This window comes from Nicotiana sylvestris, chromosome 9 (assembly GCF_000393655.2).
Source record: "Nicotiana sylvestris chromosome 9, ASM39365v2, whole genome shotgun sequence".
NCBI classification, from domain to species: domain Eukaryota; kingdom Viridiplantae; phylum Streptophyta; class Magnoliopsida; order Solanales; family Solanaceae; genus Nicotiana; species Nicotiana sylvestris.
The window spans coordinates 20,819,783-20,845,870 of record NC_091065.1 but is presented as its reverse complement, the minus strand read 5'-3'; the positions used below and the strand labels follow the sequence as shown (position 1 = coordinate 20,845,870).

At 40.9% G+C, this 26,088-nt stretch overlaps 1 protein-coding gene across 1 annotated transcript; it reads left to right on the top strand.

Annotated features, from left to right (window-relative positions):
• Nucleotides 1–16,510: 16,510 nt before the first annotated feature.
• On the top strand, nt 16,511–17,209 carry LOC138877317 (uncharacterized). Its single transcript, XM_070156917.1, has one exon. The coding sequence runs from the start codon at nt 16,511–16,513 to the stop codon at nt 17,207–17,209; it is 699 nt and encodes a 232-aa protein (XP_070013018.1).
• The last annotated feature ends 8,879 nt before the right edge of the window (nt 17,210–26,088 follow it).

Below are 26,088 nucleotides of genomic sequence, written 5' to 3'. Positions count from 1 at the left end.
ATCCAACCCCGTCTCATCCCCGGTATGAAGTAAGGAAAGCTCTACTACCCCATAACCTACAACTCTAATGCTTGACCTCAAGACCTTCCTATCAAGGGCCATGTCCTCGGAAATATGACCTCAAGACCTTCCTATCAAGGGCCATGTCCTCGGAAATATGAAGTCGTACTATGTCCTGCCTGATCACCTCTCCCCAATACTTCTTAGGCGTCCCTCTACCTCTTCTTGTACCCACCACGACCAACCGCTCACACCTCCTCACCGGAGCATCAAGGCTTCTCCTCCGCATGTGCCCAAACCATCTGAGCCTCATTTCCCGCATCTTGTCATCCACAGGGGCCATGCCCACCTTCTTCCGAATATCTTCACTCCTAATCTTGTCTATCCTAGTGTGCCCGCACATCCACCTCAGCATCCTCATCTCTGCTACCTTCATCCTCTGGATATGGGAGTTCTTAACCGGCCAACACTCTGCCCCATACAACATGTTCGGTCTAACCACAACTCTTTAAAACTTACCTTTGAGTATCGGTGGCACCTTCTTGTCACACAAAACTCCAGATGCAAGCCTCCATTTCATCCAGCTCGCCCCTATACGGTGAGTGACGTCCTCATCGATTTCTCCGTCCCCTTGAATCATCGACCCAAGGTACTTGAAGCTATCTCTCTTGAGGATGACCTATGATCCAAGCCTCACGTCCCTGCCTACTTCCCTCAACTCTCACTAAACTTGCACTCCAAGTGCTCTGTCTTAGACCTGCTCAATTTGAAACCTCTAGACTCGAGAGTCTGTCTTCAAACCTTCAGTCTCTCGTTAACACTCACCCTTGTCTCATCAATTAGAACTATGTCATCAGCAAATAACATATACCATATCACATCCATCAACAAGGCAAATAAGAACGGGCTAAGCGCAGAGCCTTGGTGTAATTCCATAACAACCGGGAAATTATATTTATAACAACATCTTAAGAATAAATAAGTATAATTCCACCTAGTAACTATTTCTTCAGGCATGAGTCTTGGTTTTAGTCCATATTGTACACATTTATCCTTAAATGCATTTAATCTAGCACTTATATTATTTCCTTGAGTTACACTAACAGTTCTTCTAACCACAGTGATCTCATTTCTAAATAATTCAAGGCCACTCTTAACAATTAAATTATAAATATAACATGCGCACCTCACATGAAATATTTCAGTAAGTGGTGGGTATATATGCAATTCTAATATTGTAATAGCAGAATTATTAGAAGCATTATCAAATGACATACACAAAACGTTTTTTGAAAGATTGTAAAATATAGCAACTTCATAGATTGTATTACTTATAAATGCACCAGTATGACTTTTATCTTCATCACATTTAAAAGCAATAATATATTTTTGCATACAAAAATATCTCTATCCAATGGCATGTATCTATCACGACCCAATTTCCATTACAGGCCGTGATGACGCCCAATACTGTTGTTAGGCAAGCCAACACTGATCAAACTAGTGGTTTCCCATTTAAATAAGTTACTAAGTGGATAACATGTCCTCACTTGTTAAAAGATTTAGAAATTTGCAAAGGTAACATAATTAAACGGAGGCAAGTGAGTACAAATCAAAATCATATAAACAAACTCAAAATCGTAAGTCTACTAGAGTATATGCCAAGACCTGGTGTCACAAGTATGTGAAAATTCTAGTAGAATATACAAAAGAATACTCGTCTAATGCCTGAAAGGAAATAAACATAAAAATATAGTATAAAGAAGACTCCAGCTATTGCAGAGTGGCTCAGAAGGTAGCTCACCGTGAAGTCTCAAAATGGGGATCAAGTCTGTGCGCCGGACTGGTGACCAGATGCACCTGCCTCAAATTCTGTACAATTAATTATAGAAGTGTAGCGTGAGTACTTAAAAATATATACCCAGTAAGTTTATAGTCAAACCTCGAAGAAGTAGTGATGAGGGGTCGACTCCGACACTTACTAAGGGCCAACAATATAATAATATGAAATTATAATTAAGCATGATATATAGAGATAACAATAAAACTCAAAACAAGAAATAACTGAACAATTCTTTCATCATATTTAAGAACCCAAAACACTTTCTTCATTTAAAACAGATGATCTCTCAAATAATGAATGTATACAAGTTATAAAAAGGACTTCTAGTTCTATTATCACACACGAATTCCACCGAGGACGTTCGGCCCGATCCAATATAAATGTAAATTGTGCATTGCTGAGGGTCAAGCAACGTGAACCATAGATGCATCTAATTACTCTGCTCGCGAATCATACATGTGACACGGTCAAATATAAATTTATCAATAAATCATAATCTTTTCTTGATTCTTTTCAAAATAAAGACAATTCAACTTGAAGCTTTTAAATCCTTGGAAATCCCCAATTTAATTCAATTTATTACAATTAACAAATATAATCAAATAACGGTGTCCATAAAGCATAGTGTAAACCTAAAACTACCCGGACATAAACAGGAATAGTAGCTACATACGGACTCTAGTCATTTCGTGCGTACGTAGCCCCCACAAATAATATCACATTTTAATTAGGTTCACCTATGGGGTAAATTCTGTCTTAAAAGGTTAGAAAAGAAACTTACCTCATCTCAAAGCCTACTTCTAAACTCAAGAATGCGCTCATACCCTCAAATTGGAGTCGAACAATCCAAAATTATTCAAATAGTATAAAAACCAATCAATATATGTTCAAAAGTTTATATTCTAACTATTTAAGTGATTACCCAACCCTAAATGGAAGGTTCCTAAAATTCACCCACGACCCTCATGCTCGGATTCCGAAAATTTTCGAAGAAAGTTATCACCCATAACCTTAGAAACATAAATATATTATTTTCACTAAGTTTCATAATCATTTTCGTGGTAAAATCTCATTTTTATAAAAAAAAAAATCCTAGGTTTTCACCTAAACCCATGATTTCTACCTATTTACATGTTATTTACCCATAAACCATGTATTTAAATCATATTGTGTAGGAATTACTTACCTCAAAGTGTTAGGTGAAATCCCCTCTCTAAGAGCTCCAAGAATCTCCCCAAAATGAAATAAATGAGTTCAAAAGTGCCTAGGTCCCGTATTAAATGAGGTTTTACCTTCTACGATCTTCGCACCTGCGGTCTCACACCTGCGGAAAGACCTTTGCAGGTGCGCCTTTTCCTCACCTGGTTGGGCTCCACATATGCGGACACAAGGAGCCGCATTTGCGAGCCTTTTCCGCTCTTGCGACCACAGTGTTCGCAGTTGCGGTCTTGCAGGTGCGTAAATTCCTCCACACCTGCGGTGCCTGGGCTCCCCGCATTTTCGCTTCTGCGGATCATGGCTCGCACCTATGGCTCGCTAAGCGTAGGTGCGATTATGACAGATCTGGGGAGCTTCAGCTCTTGCTCCAAGTTTCCAACTTGGTCCGAGCCTCGTACACGCCCGAACATATCAACAAGTTTGGAATCATAAAATGGAATTGCTCGAACTCTCGGAATGCCCGAAACAATATTAAAACTAAGAATCGTACCCCAAAACCAATTGAATCAAACTTAAGAACGTCAAGTTCTTCAATTTACTTCCAATGTGCCAAAACGTACTTAAACTACTCGAAATGATACCAAATTTTGCGTGCAAGTCTTAAATGACATTATGGAACTATTCTCGATCTCGAAATTCTATTTTGGCCTCGATATCATCAAAACCTACTCCAAATCAAAAATTAAAGAACTTCTAAAACCTTCAATAACCAACTTTCACTATTTGGCATCAAAATGCTCACGGGCCATTCAAAATCTGATCCGAATATACGCCAAAGTCTAAAATCATCATACGAACCTATTGGGACCGTCAAATTTCAATTTCGAGGTCGTTTCTGAAATATTAACCGAAGTCAAACTTGGCCATTTAAGCCAACCTTAAGGAATCAAGTGTTCCGATTTCAACCCGAACTTTTTCAAATCCCGAACTAACCATCCCCCCGAGTCATAAATCAGTAAAAGCAAGTACGAAAAGTCTCATTTAGGAGAATGAGGTTCTATAAAGCAAAATGGGTGGTTGGGTCGTTACAGTAACAGTCAAATAATCATTTCCATTAACAACACGACTAATATCAGACGTAAGAGAAACTGTACAAGAAAGACTAGCGAATAAATAACGGATATATGTCTGATATTATCCAAAAAGCCCAAAATATCAGCTCTACAAGTACTTTTAGGAATACGTTTAAATAAAGGGTTATAATTATTTGAATATAAGTAACAAGATATGGTGAAGTAACAAAACTAAAAGGTAAACAACCTAAAATAATCATTTCAGCTAATTCTTTCCAATCTTTCACTATATCGTATTTACCCATTAAACTGCGATTACCCGGGTTAAATTTTTATTGCCCACCTTCCTCATCAGCACCTCATGCAATAGGGTGGTTATCTACCATGTGCCTACGAAGTTGACCCGTTCCTCCTTGCTTACCTTCGATCTCATGTTTATAAACTTCCTTAAAAATTTAACATCTTACATAATTTTTATCTTCTTCTAGTCTTTCAAAAAAACTCCAACACTTACTTCATAATCTTCGATTTTTCTTAATAGGGAGGGGAGGCCTACCAGTATTACCATGACCTCCACCCCTAGTATTTTGACTAGCAGTACCCGTTGTAGGTAGTGGTGTTTTAAGATTATCAGGTGATTGAATATCATCTAAATTATCATCTATACCATAATCTTTTTGAAGTTGCTCATAATTTACATTCAAACTTTCAGGTGAACTTTCAGAAATATGTGTAAAGCTACTAGAATAACCAGTACCACCTCTTGATCTTTTAGGAGTTCTGCTCTTACTACTACGACCCCTACTAGTACATGCTTTTTTGGCTGCTCTAAATATATCCATTATGTAAATTAAATTAAAAAATTAAATTAATAATTTTAAATAATAAAATAAAAATACACCAAAGAAGATAAAGAGATGGAACGAGTGTATCAAAATTTCGGATGTCGCACTAAATTTGATATCACACTTCAATTGATATTTAATGATATTGATATCACACTTCACTTGAATACTTGATATTTGATAATTATAATTTTGTAGTGACTAAAGTAAATATTTGATGAAACTTGAAATAATAACTAATTGACAACTTGAGAGCAATAAGCAATATTATCAAGAGAGAATTAGAGTAGTAAGAACACAAATTGTAAGGAAAAAATAAAGAAGAAGGGCAGCTATTTATAATTTTTAAAAGGTTAAAATTATAATTTATCAATTATTAGGGGTGTAACGGCTATTTTCTTAAGGGGTAGGTCGAAATAGCCAAAAATGCAAAAAACGGCCGGTCATTTTTGAAATTTGACCGTTGGCTACGGTTAAAAAATTAAAAAAAAAAGTTGTCTAATGGTAACCGGGCTGGACCGGGTTGTAGCCCGATAAAACGTTGATAGTGGGTAATCGGGCTCCGGGGCACCGGTTACCAAAAAAGACCCGCCCCGTCCGGATCCACCCCTAACCCTCCCCAACTTGTCCCACCCCATAGCAGACCGGGCTGACCCGAGCTAAATCGGGTCAAACCGGGTTGTCAGTGGGTTGGCCTGGCCCGTTTAACAGGTTTACCTACAAGTATGATCCACTAAGTTATTTTTATTTTCAGTAATTCTAGACATTATAATATATGTTGTTTTTATAAAATCTCTAATTAACGAAAAAATAATATTTCTGCCAAGTGCCAAGCTATGAGGTTTGCTTAGACTATTGTTTCCATTACTTAAGTTAATTAAAATTCGTATCTATAAATATCACAATAAGATCCAATCTGTATCCCCTAGGAACTGTTTACACTCATCCCTTTTAGAGTAAACTTCTTTTTTTTTTTAAAAAAAAAACAAATATTATGGGTTGTACTCTTTGATTTTAATTTTTATCTATAGATAAACCACTATTCAGAAGCTCAATTATATTCCCGTGCTTGAATAGCACAAATTCTCAACTTTTGAATGTCTATATATTTGTTGATGAGTGATAAATTTGGTTTGATTTGTTGTCCAGTAACTTCGAACTAAGGTGAGACGAGATTGATGCACATGAACTTGCTTATAACAATATTTAGTTTCTTATATGTTTTTTTTTTCCGGTTGCTAATAGAAACTGAGATCACTTCAGAAGGACCTTCTTTTTGACATGTACACTACGAGGACTTGACATCTATAAAAACTAAACCCATATTTCTTTCATTTAATTGGCATTGATTAATCACAAATATAATCCGATTGCTAGAATGACATACAAGTGAAGAACGCTTAATAAATTATAATTTTTACATTTGTCGTGTCTTAGGAGAGTCAAGAGAGAAAATAAATTTTAAAAATTTACATATTTTAATTTTTATTTATAACTCAATATAATATTTAATAATATTTACGTATTTTTTAATATTATCTAGTCATTGATATGGAGTAGCACCAACGCGAAATGTTGATTTTATATCTTTTAAAATAAATTTCACATTAGATAAAATTATTACTATTTAATTAATTTTTCTAATATTTAAAATTTGAAATCAACTATATTTTTGCTTGTTAATCTTGCCTTATTTGGATTATGTAAACTTCTGATATTTAGAATTTTAAAATTTATTAAAATTACCTTAGTTAAATTTATTTTTTTATTTCACCAACTTTTATATCCTTTGAAAAATTAAATTCTCATACAACCATATTATGTAAACTTATAACTGGAATATAATTGTCATGACCCAATTTCGTTATAGGTCGTGATGGCGTCCAGTACCATTGTCGGGTAAGCCAACGCGGAAATATTAATAAGTTCTCGTTTTACTTTACCAAAACAAGTACAACAATTTCTTAATTTGAAGTTAAAACAAGTGATAATTAGTAACATACCAAACAAAAGATTTATACAATCCCCAAAAGAATAGTCTACTAATGTGTGTGACAGGACCTGGTGTCACAAGTATATGGGCATCTAGTAGAATATATAAAAGAGTAAATCTATCGTACTGTCTGAAATAGAATAGACAGCCTTTGTAAAGAAAGACTCAATCAAGCTGCTGAACGGCATAGGGAGGGAGTAGCTCACAGTGGAAGTCTCGGACTATGATCAGGAACGCGCACTAGACTGGTAGCCAGATGTACCTGCCCCGGATCCTGTACAATTAAGTACAGAAGCGTAGCATGAGTACATAAACAATATGTACCTAGTAATTATCCCGTCTAATCTCGAAGAAGTTGAGACGAGAGGTCGACTTGATACTTACTAGGGTCAAATAATATAATAAAGTTTTATGCTAAGCATGGATGTCACAGATAATATCAGCTTATAGCAAGAAGTGACAAGTCATGCCTAGATAGTATCACAGTTAGCCATTTACATTTCAGAGCATTTAACAAAGTAAGTCACGAATAAGATTTTACATAAATATCATATACACGTTATGTCGAGGTCGTACGACCCGGTCCAACAGAAAAAAGTTGTGCACTGCCAGAGAGTCAAATGGCACGAACCATAGATGCATCCATTTCTACCGAGGCGATCGTCTCGATCCACAAATACCAATTATCATCAAGTAAGTACACAAAGGTGCATTTATGTTCAAATAAATTCATACAAGTGTTCAAGCAAGTGCATACGTTCACATATGTTCATTTCCAAGTCTCTAGCATATCTTAAGTGATCTCATTAGCATGAAAGGATATAATAATATTCACAAATATGGCATGATACGGGTCCTAAACTATCCGGACAATTAACATAGTAGTACCTACGTATGGACTCTTGTCACCTAGTGCGTACGTATCCCCCGCATTTAGTGACAATTTATTCAATTATTACACCTATGGGGACAATTCCCTCTTACAAGGTTAGACATAACGTACGCTATTACGCTCCGAAGCGTACTTCCAATACCAAGAACATGCTTAGACCCTCAATTCAGAGCCGAATGATCCAAAACTAATTAAACGAGGTAGGAACTAGTCAATACAAGCTTACAAGTTCGCATTCTAACTATTAAAGTAATTTTCCAACCCAAATCACAAGTTTCCTAAAATTCGGCCCCCGACCCATGCGCCCGGATTCTAAAATTTTCCGAAGAAAGTTGTTCTTTATAACCTACGGATCAATAATATATGATTTTTACTTTATTTCATAATACATTTTGTGGTTAAATCTAACTTTTATCAAAATCCTAGGTTTTGCTCTAACCCCATGATTTTTTCTTAATCCTTGTGTGTTAGCAACCGGACTATCTCCTGAATGTAAATCTGACCCAATCTCTCTGAAGTGTAAGTAGTCACAATCGGAATAAAGTGTGCCGATTTGGTCAACCTATCAACAATGACCCACACTACATCAAACTTTCGCAAGGTTCGGGGCAACCCAACTACGAAGTCCATAGTAATGCGCTGCTACTTCCACTCAGGTATATGCATCTGCTGAAGTAGGCCACCTGGCCTCTGGTGTTCATACTTAACCTGCTGGCAATTCAAGCACCTAGCCACCTACTTCACTATGTCTTTCTTCATCCTCCGCCACCAATAATGCTGCCTCAAGTCACGATACATCTTCGTAGCACCTGGATGAATGGAATACCACGAATTGTGTGCCTTCTCTAGAATCCTCTCCCTCAGACCATCAACATTAGGAACACATAGGCGACCCTGGAGTCGCAGAACACCATCCTCGCCCATAGAAACCTCCTTGGCACTACCCTATAGCACTGACTCTCTGAGAACCGCCAAGTGTGGATCATCGAACTGTCGGGCCTTGATCTGCCCCAATAATGAAGACTGAGCAACAACACATGCAAAGACTCGGCTGGGCTCTAAAATATCTAACCTCACAAGTCTGTTAGCCAAGTACTGAATGTCCAAGGCTAGTGGCATATCCTCTGCTGAAATGAATGCCAAGCAACCCATACTCCCTACTTTCCTGCTTAAGGCATCCGAGACCACATTTTCCTTGCCCGAATGATAAAGAATGGTGATATCATAATCCTTCAGTAACTAAAGCCATCTATACTGCCTCAAATTGAAATCCCTTTGCTTGAACAAATGTTGTAAGATGTGATGATCAGTGTAAACCTCACATGGTACCCCATATAGATAATGTCTCCATATCTTAAGAGCATGAACAATCGCCGCCAACTCTAGATCATACACAGGATAATTATTTTCATAAATCTTTAGTTGGCGTGAAGATATGCAATAACTCGCCCCTCCTACATCAATACACAACCCAAGCCAACGCGTGAAGCGTCGGAATATACCGTATACATCCTTGAACCGGAAGGTAACACAAGAACTGGTGTTGTAGTTAAAGCTGTCTTGAGCTTCTAAAAGTTCGCCTCACAATCATCGGACCAATGGAAAGGAGCACCCTTCCGGGTCAATCTAGTCAGAGGTGATGCAATAGATGAAAAGCCCTACACGAATCGTCTGTAATAACCTGCTAACCCCAGGAAACTCCTGATCTCGATCATTGAAGTAGGACGTGGCCAACTCTGAACTACCTCAATCTTCTTGGGATCTATCTTAATACCCTCTCTTGACACAATATACCCCAAGAATGCCACTAACTCTAGCCAAAACTCATACTTGGAGAACTTAGCATACAACTTCTGTTCCCGCAAGGTATTAAGCACTACACTCAAATGTTGCTCGTGCTCCCCTAGGCTACGTGAGTATATAAAGATGCCATCAATGAAGACGATGACGAAGGAATGAGTATAAGGTCTGAACACCCTAATCATCAGGTCCATAAATGTTGTTGGGGCATTAGTCAAGCCAAAGGACATCACCAGAAATTCATAATGACCATATCTAGTATGGAAAGCAGTTTTCGGAACATTTGAGTCCCGAATCCTCAACTGATGGTACCCTGATCTCAAGTCAATCTTAGAGAACACCCTAGCACCCTGCAACTGGTCGAACAAATCATTAATGTGCGGTAACGGGTACTTGTTCTTGATGGTAACCTTGTTCAATTGGCGGTAATCAATGCACATCCACATGGTCCCATCCTTATTCTTTACAAACAACACTAGTGCACCCCAAGGCAACACACTTGATCTAACAAACCCCTTTGCTAACAACTCCTCAAGCTGCTCCTTCAACTCTTTCATAGCCATACGGTATGGCAAAATAGATATAGGCTGGGTACCTGTAGCCAAATCAATATAGAAATCAGTATCGCAATCCGACGGCATGCAGGAAGATTAGAAGGAAACACATCGGGGAACTCCCAAACTATAGGGACTGAATCAATCGTCGGATACTCGGCGATGGTGTCCTGAACATAGGCCAGATAAGCCAAACACCCCTTCTCGACCATATGTCGAGCCTTTAGAAAGAGATAACCAGACTAGATGTATCAACTGTGGAACCCTTCCACTCCAACCCAAGCAACCCTGGCATTGCTAATGTAATAGTCTTGGCATGGCAATCAAGAACGGTGTGGTATGGGGATAACCAATCCATACCCATGATGATCTCAAAGTCAATCATATCAAGTAATAGGAGATCTGCTCTAGTCTCAAAACCACAGAATATGACCACACAGGACCGGTATATCCGATACGCAAACACAAAATCACCCACGGGAGTGGATACATAAATAGGAGTGCCCAAAGGCTCCAAAGGAATAACCAGGAAACGAGAAAATAGAGATGATACAAATGAATAGGTAGACCATGGATCAAATAATACCGAAGCATCTCTACAGTAGACGGAAATAATACATGTGATAACGGTATTTGAGGCCAATGCATCTGGCCTGGCCGGAAGGGTATAGAATCTGGCTGGAGCGCCGGCTGGCTGGCCTCCACCCGACTGAGAAGTAGCTAGTTGACCTCTCCCTATTTAGCCTCCACCTCTAGGATGGCCTCTACTAGTTTACCCCCACCTCTAGACGGCTGGGCAACCGGTGCCGAAATCATAGGCTGTTGACCCTACTGTACTACCTTGACCCAAAGCCTGGGGTAGTATCTCCTCATATGACCAAGGTCTCCGCACTCAAAACAACGCCACAGTGCGGTGACCTGCTGCCCTGATAGCTAACCTTGAAGGCATGTAAACCTACTGGAAGAAGCCTGGATAGTTGGTGGACGGTATGAACTCTCTGGCATAGCACTGAAATAGGAACCTAAAGAACCCTGGTGACCTAAATACCCACTGGAGGAACCCTGAAATAGGAACCTGAAGAACCCTGGTGACCTGAATACCCACTGGAGGAACCCTGAATAGTTGGCAGGCGATAAGAACTCTCTGGCATGACGCTAAAATTAGGGTGCGCTGGAGGACCCTGAGCAGGTGGCGGTGCTAAATATGGGGGTTTGTTGGGCTTACCCCTCCCAAACTAACCTCAACCCCTAGTCGGGGCACTTTTGAACTCTCTGGAGAGTCTAGCCCTCTTATCCTACTGCATCTGCTCCCTACCCCTCAGACGGTAGCCCTCAATCCTCCAAAAAATCTCCACTACTTGCTGGTAAGAAGTCCCCATCTCTACCTCTCAGGCCAATATTGGCCCTAGTGCAATAATGCAACCCTGCAACAAACCTCTGCACCCTCTCTGCATCAGTAGGAAGTATCATCAATGCATGGCAGGATAACTCAGAAAACCTCGCCTCATAGTCGGTCACGAACATCTGACCCTTCAACAAACCTCTGCACCCTCTCTGCATCAGTAGGAAGTATCATCAATGTATGGCAGGATAACTCAGAAAACCTCGCCTCGTGGTCGGTCACGGACATCTGACCCTGCTCAAGCTACTTAAACTGATAGTACAGCTCTTCCCTCTCAGAGAGTGGAATATACCTGTCCAAGAATAACTGTATGAATTGGACCCAAGTGATGGGAGGAGAACCTGCTAGACTGCCAAGAACATAGGACTACCACCCTCTACGGGCCTTGCCCTCTAGCTGAAAAGTAGTGAAGTCAACCCCATGTGACTCTAATATCCTCATGTTGTTCAGTCTGTCCCTGAACCTATCAATGAAATCCTGGGCATCCTCATGACGCTCACCCCCGAAGACAGGAGGGTGAAGTCTAGTCCATCTATCCAACAACTTCTACGGGTCACCATCCGCAGCTGGTCTGGGCTTGGGCACCACTGCAACAATTGGCTGAGCCCCATCCAAAGGTAGTGCACCCAGAGTCTGATACACTGTAGTTGCACGACCAGGAGCCTGAGGAGTAGGGGTATATGATCCCCCTCCTGCCTATGATATAGCTGGATCCATTGGAAATAAACTAGCCTGAGTCATGGTGTCCATGAACCGCAGCATACGGACCATGACCTCCTGGAAACTCGGTGCTATCATAAAGTCTGTCGAGGTAGGCTCAGTTGCGGGCACCTCGCCCTGCTCTTCAATGATAGGATCTCCTACAGGATTTGCCGGTGGTGCTACTGGTATAGCTCTGGGATGACCTTGTCTCCTACCTCGGGCCGGTTCCCTCCCCTGACCTCTTCCTCGGCCTCTAGCAACGGGGGGAGTAGCTTTTCTTGGGTCTGGAACATCAGCCGTGCATGTCCTCACCATCTGTGAGAAAATAGAAGAGATAAATTTAGCATACCAACCACTGCACGATAGGAAATGAATAATGAGTAGTTTCCTAACACCATATAGCCTTTCAAAGATAAATACAGACGTCTCCGTACCAATTCATAAGACTCTATTAGGTTTGCCCATGACTTGTGATACCTACGTGAACCTAGTGCTTTGATACCATGTTGTCACGACCCAATTTCGTTATAGGTCGTGATGGCACCTAACACCATTTTCAGGAAAGCCAATGCGGAAATATTAATAAGTTCTCATTTTACTTTACCAAAACAAGTATAGCAATTTCTTAATTTGAAGTTAAAACAAGTGATAATTAGTAACGTACCAAAAATATATTGATACAATCCCCAAAATAATAGTCTACTAATGTGTGTGCCAGGACCTGATGTCACAAGTATGTGGGCATCTAGTAGAATATACAAAAGAGTAAATCTATCCTACTGTCTGAAATAGAATAGACATCCAAAAGTATAGAGAGACTCCATCAAGTTGCTGAATAGCATAAGAAGGGAGTAGCTTACCGTCGAAGTCTCGGACTATGATCAGGAACACGCACTAGACTGGTAGCTGATAACTAGGGATTATAGTTCATTTTACACTCCCTTTTACTTGAGTTTTGACTAAAAATGTATACAAAATAGTCCCAAAGGCTTACATCATTTTGTGTGGTCCGCGGAGATGAGATTCAGAGAGTTATGAAAAATGGAGATTGAAGCCAGCACGATCCGCAAGCCATTTTGTGTGGACCGCATTGAAGCCACTGTGGTCGCAGTGCATTTTACGTGGCCCTCGGTGGCCAGATTAAGAGAATGATCAATTAAGCCAAGAAGCCTCATTATGTGCGGACCACACTACCTCTTCAGGGGTATTTTTGTCCAGAAAATTCAGCCAAGTATAGATACTTTCTTTACAAATTTTTAGGGCATCTTTTGTAATCTGCGAAAGACCAGAGCACGTCAACGGCTGTATTAGGCCATTTTGAGTAAATTGTAGCTAAATTAACACTTTCTTTATATTAGTTTGTAATTAAATCATATGGGTTATTCTTCATCTATTTTTTTTGTTTTCTTCCATTATTATGAGTAGCTGGACCCATTAGCTAGGGTTGTGGCTCAACCCTAGCATGGGTATTTGATGGGTCTTTTGATTTAAGGCTTACATGTTTATAGGTAGTTGATATTTGGACTGATTTGTGTTTTCCATGTTGAATTAGTGGTTGCAAACACTAATTTGTACCTATTTGACTTGAGCTCTTCTTGAGAAAGAGAGCTTGAGTCTAGGAAAATCAGTCCAACAAGGAATTGGGGTGTAATCAAGAGATTGATAGCCCCAATTAAAGGGTTAAACCTAGAGATAGTAATACCTGACTTGAGCCTATATTGTTTGCACAATTTTGACACCCAATTGGTCTTGAGAAAGTCAGTTAGGGCAAAGTCACTCAAGCTACCAAGAGGTATAGAGTGAGTAATTCCATGCATTGGCTATATGAAAATCCCAAACATAACGTCTTTACCTTAGTCTTTAGATCCTATCAAGTATTCACTTAGGAAAAAGTCACTTCCCTAGTGCCTCTTTAACTATTTTGAACACCCTACAAGCAATCATTCTTAGTTTAATTTAGCTTATCATTAGGATATATATTAGAAGTAATATCCATCCAAAAGATGATTGGAAGAGTAATTAAGAGCACTACACATCTCTAGTTTAGATAGGAATCCAATTCCCACTTCTAGCTTCCTGTAGATTCGATCCCAACCATCTCGGGTAAAAGCTGCTTCGACAGCTCTCGCCACTTCGTAGTGGTTTAGAGTTGGGTCCGATCACTTTTTGGCATTGTTGCCAGGGAGCTAACGGTTTTGGCTATCTGTCTAAATAGTTTTGTGTATTGTTATTCTTTCCTTCTGCGTTACTAATTTGTGTGTGTCCATATTCAGGTACAAAATGGCAGCAAACAACGCACCTCTTGGAGATCTTCTACCGGGGGAAGAGGTAGATGACAATACTGATGATGAGGTTTCTATTGTAACTCAAGGACAAAGGATAGGCCACCAGGCCAATGATAATATTTCAGACCCTCCCCCGCTACCTCCAAGGGTGGCTGCTCTAGTGCTTCCCAACCAAGGATATGCTAGTGCAATTGTCCCAACCCGGATGCGGGTGGGCAATTTTCAAATTACGAATATGATGCTGACATTGTTAGAGCAGTGAGGGTACTTCACGGGTGCTCCCAATCAGAATGCTTACAAACATCTCAAGGGTTTGGTGGATACCTGTTGGAGGAGCAAGCAAACTAATGTGTACATAGGATGCACTTTGGTTGAGATTATTCCCTTTCTCACTTAGGTGGAAGGCATTGGATTGGCTTGAACGACTTCTCAACCATTCCATCACTACTTGGGATGAGTTGACAGATACATTCATTGCAAAGTTTTTCTCGTCGGGGCACATGGTAACATTGAGGGATGAGATCTTGGCTTTCAAGCAGGAGCCCACCGAACCTTTACATGAGATATGGGAGAGATACATAACCATGGTAAAGGAATGTCCCAACAATGATATGACTGAGGTAATGATACAACAGACTTTCTACCGCGGCATTAACACAACAAATCAGTGCATAGTGAGCCAACTTGTTGGGGGTAATTTCATGAAGCTGTCTTATGATGAGGCTTGTGACATTCTTGATAAGATGGCTGAAATGTCCTCAGCTTGGCAAAGTAGAGCCAATGTGACACAGGGTGACCCCACGGTCACTCACTTGCACAAAGAGCTTATGATCATAGGCAGACGATAGCAGAGCTGACAACAACAATGAACAAGCTAGCAAAGGCACAGTTACAGCAGGTTCAAAATCTGTGCCAAGTAAATGCTATGGAGGGTGTCAACATACTAGTGAACAAAAGAAGACAAAGAGGTCAACAGAACCAAGGGAGTTCGGATCAATATGACAATGATTGTGGTGGATTCCAAGATGATGGGTATGATGGGCAGAATGAATAATTGCAATATATGAACAATTATTAGTGCCAAAGGAGAAATTCTTCCAACCAACAACAATGGAGACCCCAAGGCAATTGGAGCAATCAACAACAACAAGGGAATAAAAATTGGGGTAACAACAACCAAAATCCCAATTGGGGCAATCAGAACAATAAGGGTAATTGGAATGGCAACAACAACAACTAGGGTGGTAACAAAAATCAGGGTGGTTAGAACAATGGCAATCAAGGAAATCGGGGGCAAGGCTTTCAAAGGCCCCCAATATATCAACAACCGAACAATTCATCCCCATTTCCATCCCAAGGTCCTAGTTCTTCCAACAATGAAATGGGGAGAATTGAAATTATGTTTGAACATATGATGAAAAAGAATGCGGATTCTGATGCACAATTGGCTTCCCACAATACATCAATCAGAAACTTGGAGGTTCAATTAGGCCAAATCTCACAATACTTGAATACTCGCCCTAAGAGGGCTCTACCAAGTGATATTGTAGTTAACCCGAAGGGTGGGAACAATTATGTGATGGCGGTAACTACAAGAAGTGGATGAGGCGATGATATGAATGCCTCCAAACAAAAAGAAATTTTGAGTGATGAAGTTGAGTTGCAAGAAGATGAGATTCCTTTGGTGGTTGAAAATGTGATTGATGAGAATGTGAAGGAGAAAGTGAGGATTGATATCCAAGATGTCGTGGTGGAAACTCAGAATAACACGAACCCGTCTAGGGAACACGTTATAGACATGCCAGAAACAGTTGTGCCTAAAACCAAGGCTCCTTTGCCAAGGCCACCTCCACCTTATCCTCAAAGGCTCGCAAAGCAGAAAAATGAGAATCAGTTTAAGAAGTTTATTGACATGATGAAGAGCTTATCCATTAATGTGCCTTTGGTGTAGGATCTAGAGCAAATGTCGGATTATGTTAAATTCATGAAGGACTTGGTGACAAAGAAAAGATCCATGGATTGTGAAACTATCAAGATGACCCATCAAGTTAGTGCAATAGTGCACTCAATGGCCCTGAAGCTAGAAGATCCTGGTGCTTTCACCGTTCCTTACACCATTGGGAGTGCGGACTTCGCAAAAGCTCTATGTGATTTGGGGGAAAGTATCAACCTGATGCCCTACTCAGTTTTCAAGACTATGGGTATGGGGAAACCGAGGCCAACTTCCATGAGATTGAAAATGGATGATAGAACTATGAAGAGACCATTGGGTATCATTGATGATGTTCTTGTCCGGGTGGACAAATGTATCTTGTCGGCTGATTTTGTGATCTTGGATTGTGAGGTACATTCTGAGGTTCCAATCATATTGGGAAGACCTTTCCTTGCTACTGGGAAGGCCTTAGTTGATGTGGAAGCAGTGGAACTCACCTTCCTGGTAGGTGATGAGAAAATGGTCTTTCATGTATGCAAGTCAATGAAGCAGCCCAATAGTTCTGATGTGTGCTCTTTTGTGGACCTTGTCACGGCAGTGATAGGTGATGACACTAGTGCAATGATCATTGTGGAGGACCCTCTAGAGGCAGTATTATTGAATCTTGATGTAAATAATGATGAAGGCCTAGTGGAGTGTGTGAATGCTTTACATAGAATGGGCTCTTAGTCTTATGAGCCTAGGAAACTCTCTTTGGATCTTGAGAATAGGAAGACTCCACCAACAAAATCTTCAATCGAGGAACCTCCGGTGTTGGAGTTGAAGTCGTTGCCTCCACACCTCAGGTATGAGTTCTTAGGCCCTAGTTCAACTTTGCCAGTTATTCTTTCCTCTTGTCATACTAATATGCAGGTTGATGCCACATTGGTGGTGCTCCAAAAAGCGGAAAAAGGCAATTGGTTGGACCTTAGCTGATATTCGAGGGATAAGCCCCGCATTCTGTATGCACAAGATTATTCTAGAAGATGATGCAAAGCCCTCCTTGGAACATCAAAGGAGGGTGAACGAGGCAATGCAAGAAGTTGTGAAAAAAGAGGTGATCAAGTGGTTGGATGTCGGGGTTGTGTACCCCATATCTGATAGCTCTTGGACTTCGCCGGTGCAATGTGTGCCGAAGAAGGGTGGTATGACCGTGGTTACAAATTCGCAGAATGAGTTGATTCCAACAAGGACTATCACCGAGTGGAGGGTATGTATGGACTAACGCAAGTTGAATAAAGTGACCCGCAAGGATCACTTTCCATTGGCTTTTCTTGATCAGATGTTAGATCGACTTGCTGGGCGTGCCTTTTACTATTTCTTGGATGGGTATTCTAAGTACAACCAAATTTTAATTACTCCAGAAGATCAGGAGAAGACCATCTTCACTTGTCCATATGGCATATTTGCCTGTTCTACAATGCCTTTTGGGTTGTGTAATGCATTGACTACATTCAAGTGGTGTATGATGTCCACTTTCACCGATATGGTGGAAGATATTTTGGAGGTGTTCATGGACGACTTTAGTGTTGTGGGTGACTCATTTAATGAATGTTTGAAAAATCTCGATAGAGTGTTGGCCTATTGTGAAGAAACCAATCTTGTTCTTAATTGGGAGAAATACCACTTCATGGTTGAGGAGGGCATAGTTCTTGGGCATAAAATTTTAAAGCATGGTATAGAGGTGGACAAAGCAAAAATTGATGTGATTTCAAGGATCCCTCCCCCTACTTCTGTCAAGGGAGTTAGAAGTTTTCTTGGGTATGCGGGGTTCTACCGGAGATTTATCAAAGACTTTTCAAAGGTAGTGAATCCCTTATGCAAGTTATTGGAAAAAGATGCCAAGTTTGTGTTCGATGAGAGATGTATGCAAGCCTTTGAACTTCTCAAGCACAAGTTGACTACTGCTCCTATTATTTTCGCACCCAGTTGGAGCTTGCCTTTTGAGCTTATGTGTGACGTGAGTGATGTTGTGGTTGGGGCGGTCTTGGGTGAAAGAGTGAACAAAATGTTTCATCCGATGTACTATGCAAGCAAGACAATGAATGATGCTCAAGTGAACTACACGGTGACTGAGAAAGAGCTTTTGGCTATTGTGTTCGCTATGGAGAAATTTTGGTCGTATCTCATGGGTGCCAAGGTCATAGTTCATACCGATCATGTTCCACTCTGATACTTGATGACGGAGAAGGATTCTAAAGGTAGACTGATGTGATGGGTCTTGTTACTTCAAGAGTTTGATTTGGAGATTGTGGACCAGAAGGGTAGTGAAAACCAAGTGGCGGACTACTTGTCCCACTTGGAGTAGGAGGGAAGGCCTTGTGTTGTCCTAGAGATCAATGATTCATTTCCCGATGAGCAACTCCTTTCGGTGTCAGTGAATGGTATGCCATGGTTTGCGGATGTTGCCAATTTTTTTTGTTACTGGTATAATCCCGTGTGAGCTCTCTTCTAACCAAAGGAAGAAGCTCAAACGGGATAGTTTGGACTTCTATTGGGATGAGCCGTACTTGTTCAAAATCTACACGGATGGTGTGATCCAAAGGTGTGTCCCAGAAGAAGAGCAATTGAGTATCTTAGATGCTTATCACTCCTCTCCCTATTATGGCCATCATGGAGGGGGGAGGACGGCTTCAAAAGTTCTTAGTTGTGGGTTTTATTGGCCAACTTTGTACAAAGATGCAAGTGAACTTGTGAAGAGAAGCGATGAATGTCAAAGAGCGGGTGGAATTTCGAAGAAAGATGAGATGTGTCTCAATACCATTCTTGAAGTTGATATTTTTGATGTACGGGGCATTGATTTTATGGGCCCGTTTGTTAGATCATGTGGGAACACATACATTCTTGTGGCGGTTGACTATGTTTCAAAGTCGGTTGAAGCTGTGGCTTTATCCAACAATGAGGGCCGGAGTGTTGTTACATTTCTCAAGAAGAGCATTTTTACAAGGTTTGGCACTCCTCGTGTAATCATAAGTGATAAGGGGTCTCATTTTTATAATAGATCTTTTGACACTTTATTGAAAAGTATGGTGTCAATCACAAAATTTCTACTCCTTATCATCCTCAGGCGAGTGGCCAAGTTGAAGTCTCAAATAGGGAAATTAAGAGTATACTGTCAAAGACGGTCAATGCAAATAGGACTGATTGGTCAAAGAAGTTGGATGATGCTCTATGGGCTTATCGGACTTCTTACAAGACTCCGATTGGCATGTCTCTGTATCGGTTGGTGTTTGGGAAAGCTTGCCATCTACCGGTTGAGTTAGAGCAAAAGGCCATGTGGGCTTTGAGGAAGCTGAATCTTGAATGGGATGTGGCAGCAAATCTTTGTGTGGAGCAGCTTAATGAACTTGATGAATTCTGATTCCATGCCTACTCCAGTTCGTCCTTGTACAAGGACAAGATAAAGTACCCTCATGATAAGCATGCTTATGGCAAAGAGTTCAAATTGGGTGATTTGGTTCTCTTGTTCAATTCTCAGTTATGTCTGTTTTCGGGAAAGCTTAAGTTGAAATGGAGTGGACCTTTTGAAGTTGTGTTTGTGACTCCGTTTGGTGCACTTGACTTGAAAAAAAAAATGAGGAGATTTTCAGAGTTAATGGGCACAAGATCAAGCACTACTTAGGCAAGATTGATGACAGCCACATGGTGGCATTGCTCCATCTAAAGTGATTTGATGGTAACCTGCGTCGTGCTGCGAGGTTAAATCAGGCGCTTCTTGGGAGACAACCCATGTGTCTTTCTTTTTTGTTTTTCTTTGATTTTGTTTAGTGTAGGATTTGTTTTTAGACTATTTGATTGTGAGATGTGTGTAGCATTGTTTTGATGTAGTGCAGGACCAAGTTGGAAAGAAAATGCACACTTTTTGAAGTTTGCTATGTGGCCGCAAAGGCCTTAGCATGGGGGAAACATTTCAATGCGGTCCTCAGAGTGGATTGGTCAAAAAAGGGGGGTTCTCTAAAGTTTCTCACTGCGATCGTAATGCAATTTGTGCGTTCCACGGTGGACCACTGCGGCCGCACAACATTTATTGCGGTCGGCAGCGAACGTCTCCCTAGTGCCTCATATTTCTGTGTACTGCGGACTACGGTGCCATTTTGTGTGGTCCGCAGTGGGTAGGTGAAGTGGGCCCCGAGTCCTTTTTCTATAAATAGGACTTGAGGCCTTCATTTAAAACTTTTCACTCCTCTGTGCAATAAATAGAAAAAAAATCAATGTTCATCATGCCTAGCTGCACGAATTCAATTGTTGAGTCTCATTCATCTACATTGCATCTCATTTCTGCTACTTTTAATCATTCCATAGCTTTTAAATGTGTTTTATTTTCTTTTAAATTGTTAGTTCCACGTTTCTTCTCCCCTTTCTCTTTAATTGTTTTAACTTAGGGTTTCATAAGTTTTATAGATTAGGACTAATTAGTTAAAAATACTGATTAAACACCTAGGGGATCAATAATAGGTGAAAATTAGACAAAAATGTGAAGAAAATTGAAACCCTAGGTTGGTGTTGCTAGGTGTAACTTATCGCGGCCCGCGGTGGATTTATTGCGGTCCGCGGTGCTTCTCCACGGTCCGCAATGCCATTTTGTGCGGACCGCGGTGGTGAAACTTTACAAAGTTGAGAATTAAAGACTGCAGCCGCGACAGATTTTGTGCGGTCCGCGGTGGCCTTTATTAGAGAGTAGGTAGTCTGACCCCCACCTCAATGTGGACCGCGGTGCAATTTTGTGCGGTCCGCGGTGGTCCCTTTGCAGTCGCACTGCATTTTATGTTGTCCGCAGTCTGCAATTATTTTCTTTGGTGTTTGCAATTTTTTTCTTTTCAGATTCTTCTAATACTGTGATACTAACAAGCTTCAACTGAATTCCACTTGCAGACAATGGTTCAATCACGAGGCGGTGGTAGAAAACAACAGGGAAAAGGAGAGTCCTCCCGAGGTAGGGGACGAGGCATGATCAGATTGACCCCACAAGCTCGGCAAGTAATCAAAGATACCAGAAAAATAATAAGGGTTGTGGATAGAGATGCTTCCCATTCGGGAAGTGAGTATGTGCCCTCTCGGGAGGCATCCGACTCTGACTCCGTGTCAAAATATGTTCCTGACTGGACAGAGAGGCCTAGATTGAGAGATACACCTCTGGGTACCCCTACTGCCCAAGCGTCAGTGCAAATTTCTTCTGAGTCGTCTGAGGGCTTAGTTGCTGGCAGTGATAGTGACTCTTCTACCTCACCTACAGCTTCAATACCTGGTGAGGATCCCGTAGAAGAAGAAGGAGGGCGTGAGCCCCAAGTAGAAGGAGTAGAGAGAACCAGGAAACCGGAAGCATGGAAAGATAGGTTTGTGAGTGAAGTGGCCTACCACAAGTTCAGAGAATGGTGGCCCGAGAGGAAGTTGATACCTGAGCAGAAATTCATTACAAAGGACTTTTTGCCTCACAACCCCAATGTACTGAGGCAGTTCATAGAGAGAGAAGGTTGGAACTATTTCGTAGGCCACGTGGAGGATGTCAATGAGCACTTAGTCAAGGAGTTCTACACCAATATTTCCCACATCAAAAAGGGCACTATAATGACTAAGGTGCGAAATTTGAAAATAAAGTTTGATGAAAAAATGATCAATGCCTACCTGGGCTTCCCGGAAGAGGATGAGACATTGCACTTAGAGAAGGTAGCTTTGGGGGAGGATGCATGTCCGTGGTTAGCAGAGTACTTGGCAATCCCAGGTACCACCCCAGCATGGTTGATAGCGGGAGTAAACATTTTGAGGAGAACCCTAAACTTCGAAGCAAAAGGGTGGGAGACATTTGTGTGTAGCAAGCTAGACCCCAACACTCACGTGAACTCTCTTCCTATCTCTCGGGCTATATTGGTGGCATTTATCATGGCGGGGTACCCGATCAACATCGGAAATGTGATGTCCAGGGTGATTACACGGGTGGTGAATGAAGGTGATACATCCTATCCCTTCCCAAATTTCCTGACTATGTACTTCGAGAATCAAGATGTAGAAAAAAGGAGATTTGATGTGAAGTTGAAGCCGAAGGCACCTTTTTCCTGGTACAGCCTACAGGGTGATGACAACCCTAAAGGCAAGGACCCCAAGGGCAAATTCACTGCTTCTACTGGCCAGTAGTAGTAGTGGCTCCTACTCAGCCTTATTCAGCTACCCCAGACATAGTCCCAGGACCCTCCACTTCTACAGTTCTAGATATTCCCTCATTCGCAGCATACCCTTTGACTACCCACCGCTTGAGCTAGACCCTTGCCAGTATCAACAACTGGATGCAGGCAGTCACCATTAAGCTGTCTGTACTTTCTACTTCGGTGGCAGCCCAGTCTGTACCTCCTCAACTGCAGGTTCCATAGTCAATAGAGGACACTCTCAAGGAGATTCTGGAGAACCAGAAGAAGCTCCTAGAGAACCAACAATAAAAATTGGACACTGTGGGTTTACATGGAAAAGCATTGAAGGAGTTGACCAAAGAAACAAAGAAATTGAGAAGGACTCGGGCATCGAAGGAGTCAGTGAAGGAGTTGAGGGTAGAGGTAGAGAAATTGCAGGTTGATCACTTACTTTTGGACCTTTTATTGCATGACCCGGCTCTAGCAGCCCAGCTTGAGTCAGAGCGGGAAACAGAGAGACCAGCAAAGAGGAAGAGGGTGATTCCCTGTGCTGATGATGCTGTGATAGAGTTGGAGGAGCCACAGGGAGGTTCTTCTAGCCAGCCTCAGGCCCCAGTGCAGGCCTAGGACCTAGTACAGGCCTAGGTCCCAGTGCAGACACAGGTTCCCGAGTAGACCCACGACCCAGGGACCCCGACTCATGATCCTATGCAGACGGAGGGCCAATAGAGAGTTTCTCTTTACTCTCTATCTTTTATTGTTATTATTTTGGTTAGTTAGCATTGAGGACAATGCTAGCTCTCATTTGAGGGGGTAGGCCCTATTTTGGATGATTTGGGTTGTATATATGACATTCCTTTCTTTTTATTATGCTTTCTTTTTACTTTTGTTATGTACAAAATTTTACTATTTTAGTTCAATTTTCATACTTTGCAACTTTGGTCTGTATATAAAGTTACTTTCTAATGTATATATTCATTCCCCCTTATGTATATTCATCTAAATCCCCTCTTTTACATATTCATTCTACTTTCCGCATTTTGCTTTCATAGCTTCTTATTTCATTTTGATAGCTTCTTATTTTGAGTTTTGCGTTCAATAAGCCTTTGATTTTCTTAATGTCATGGTTCTTTCCAAAGATGGAATTTGTGTGAATCGGGTGGCTCTTCCCGATGATGGATGGCATGACAACCTTCTTAAGGGTTTGAGTCAATTTTATTTTGCTTTTTGTGTAAATAGTAGCTAGTTAGTAAGGGTGTCTCAAGCAAAGCTTCACTTGGTCCTAACACATTTGCCTTTGATCCTATGGTCAAAAACAAATTGTTGTGTATATGATGGTGAAAGTTGTGACCTTGAGACTCTTGTGTTGGCCGATAATCATCAAGTGGTTTTTTGGGACCGTTCATATTGCTTAAATCTTAGCTAAGGTTGTTGTGGGCGCCCGACTCTGTCTCTTTAGCAATCCTATCACTTGTGTGGTGAGAATTTGAATTGCAAGTCCAAGTCCCGAGCCATTAGTCTAGAACTTGCCCTAAATGTTTGTCTATGCAAAATTTTAATTGTAGTTTGACTTGAGATGTGATTATAGGCACTCCTTGATCTGAATGCTATCTTGAAAACTTCCATTACCTACCAGTAATAATATCCCTAGTCAACCCTTTTGAGCCGTAGACCTTTTTCTTTAAAAAACCACGATACAAGTTTTTACCCGTTCTAAACAAATACCCTCTCTTGGCACCCGATCTTTTCTTAGCATAAGGCAAAAACATAAGTTTGGGGGAGAGACGAGGAATGCAATAAAGTGGTAAAAGGTACAAAAAGGAAGAAAATGAAAGGCAATGAAAAATAAAGAAAATTAAAAAGTCAAAAAGAATGATCAATGTAGAAAAAACTAAAGGTATTCAATAAAAGTAAAGAGATGAAAGGTGTGGAAAGTTGAGAAATGAGAAAAAGGTTTGAAATAAACAAGAAAGAGTGACAGTGTGTCTCTCTAACCCCTAAAGGAAAAAAGTTAATGACTCAAAAAGTCAAGAGAATATGTGCCAAAATGAAGCAAATGAAGTTTTTAAGGGAAGATGGAACCTACCTAGACCAAATATTTCCTACCCTGAACTAAAAGCCTTCACCATATCTCCACAAAAGCCCTATATGATCTTGAGTTGAATGAAGCTTACATTAGTGGTGACTCACAAAAGGGGAAAGCTTATGGTACTTAGAGCCGGACTTGTGATCTTTCTTTGAGAGAGATGAGTGTGTTTTCCACTATCCTCGTTCTGAATGCTACAATCTAAAAGTGAGGTTTGCTTAGGGAGAGTTGAGGAGTATGAGTTTGGGTTCCACAATGACCAAAGTAGTAGAAAGAGTTTCTTTGATGGGTTGAGTCAACTCTTGATGCTCTTGTGTCGCACTAAATCCATGGTGCTTAGAAGGTCGAATGTTGTTAATGATTCATTTGAATTGAGGGCAATTGTTAGTCTCAATTGATGCTAGAAGAGGTCACTTTAGGTCATCTAAATTTTCTTGGATTTACTCTGGTAAGAGGTGGGTCTTATTTTATTTGCTTGAGGACAAACAAAAGCTTAAGTTTGGGGGAGTTGATAACTACGGATTATAGTTCATTTTACACTCCTTTTTACTTGAAATTTGACTAAAATATATATACAAAATAGTCCCAAAGTCTTACATGTTGTACTTGTTTGCAGGATTTGGTAAAAAAGGTAACAATTAGTCAAAACCAGCTCAAAAAGGAGTGAAACATGCACAAGTACCAAGAACAAGTCCAAGCACAGTTGCAACAGTTCCACCGCGGCCGCATTTCATTTAGTGCGGTCCGCAGTGAGGAGATTCAGAGAGGTGCATGTTTTGGTAACTCAAGCACTACGGCCGCAAACCATTTTGTGCGGACCGTAGTAGCCTCACCGCGATCGCACTTCATTTTGTGCGGTCCACAGAGATGAGATTGAGAGAGTTATGAAAAATGGAGATTGAAGCCAGCGCGGTCCGCAAGCCATTTTGTGCGGACTGCATTGAATCCACCACGACCGCAGTGCATTTTATGCGGCCCGCGGTGGCCAGATTCAGAGAATGATCAATTAAGCCAAGAAGTCTGATTGAGGTTCGCGATGCATTTTGTGCGGACCGCACTACCTCGTTAGGGTTATTTTTGTCCAGAAAATTTGGCCTAGTATAAATACTTTCTTTTCACATTTTTAGGGTATCTTTTGTAATTTGCGAAAGACTAGAGCACGTGAATGGCTGTATTAGGCTATTTTGAGTAAATTGTAGCTAGACTAACACTGAATCTTCTTTATATTAGCTTGTAGCTAAATCATATGGGTTATTCTTCATCTATTTCTTTGTTTTCTTCCATTATTATGAGTAGCTAGACCCATTATCTAGGGTTGTGGCTCAAACCTAGTGTGGGTATTTGATGGGTCTTTTGATTTAAGG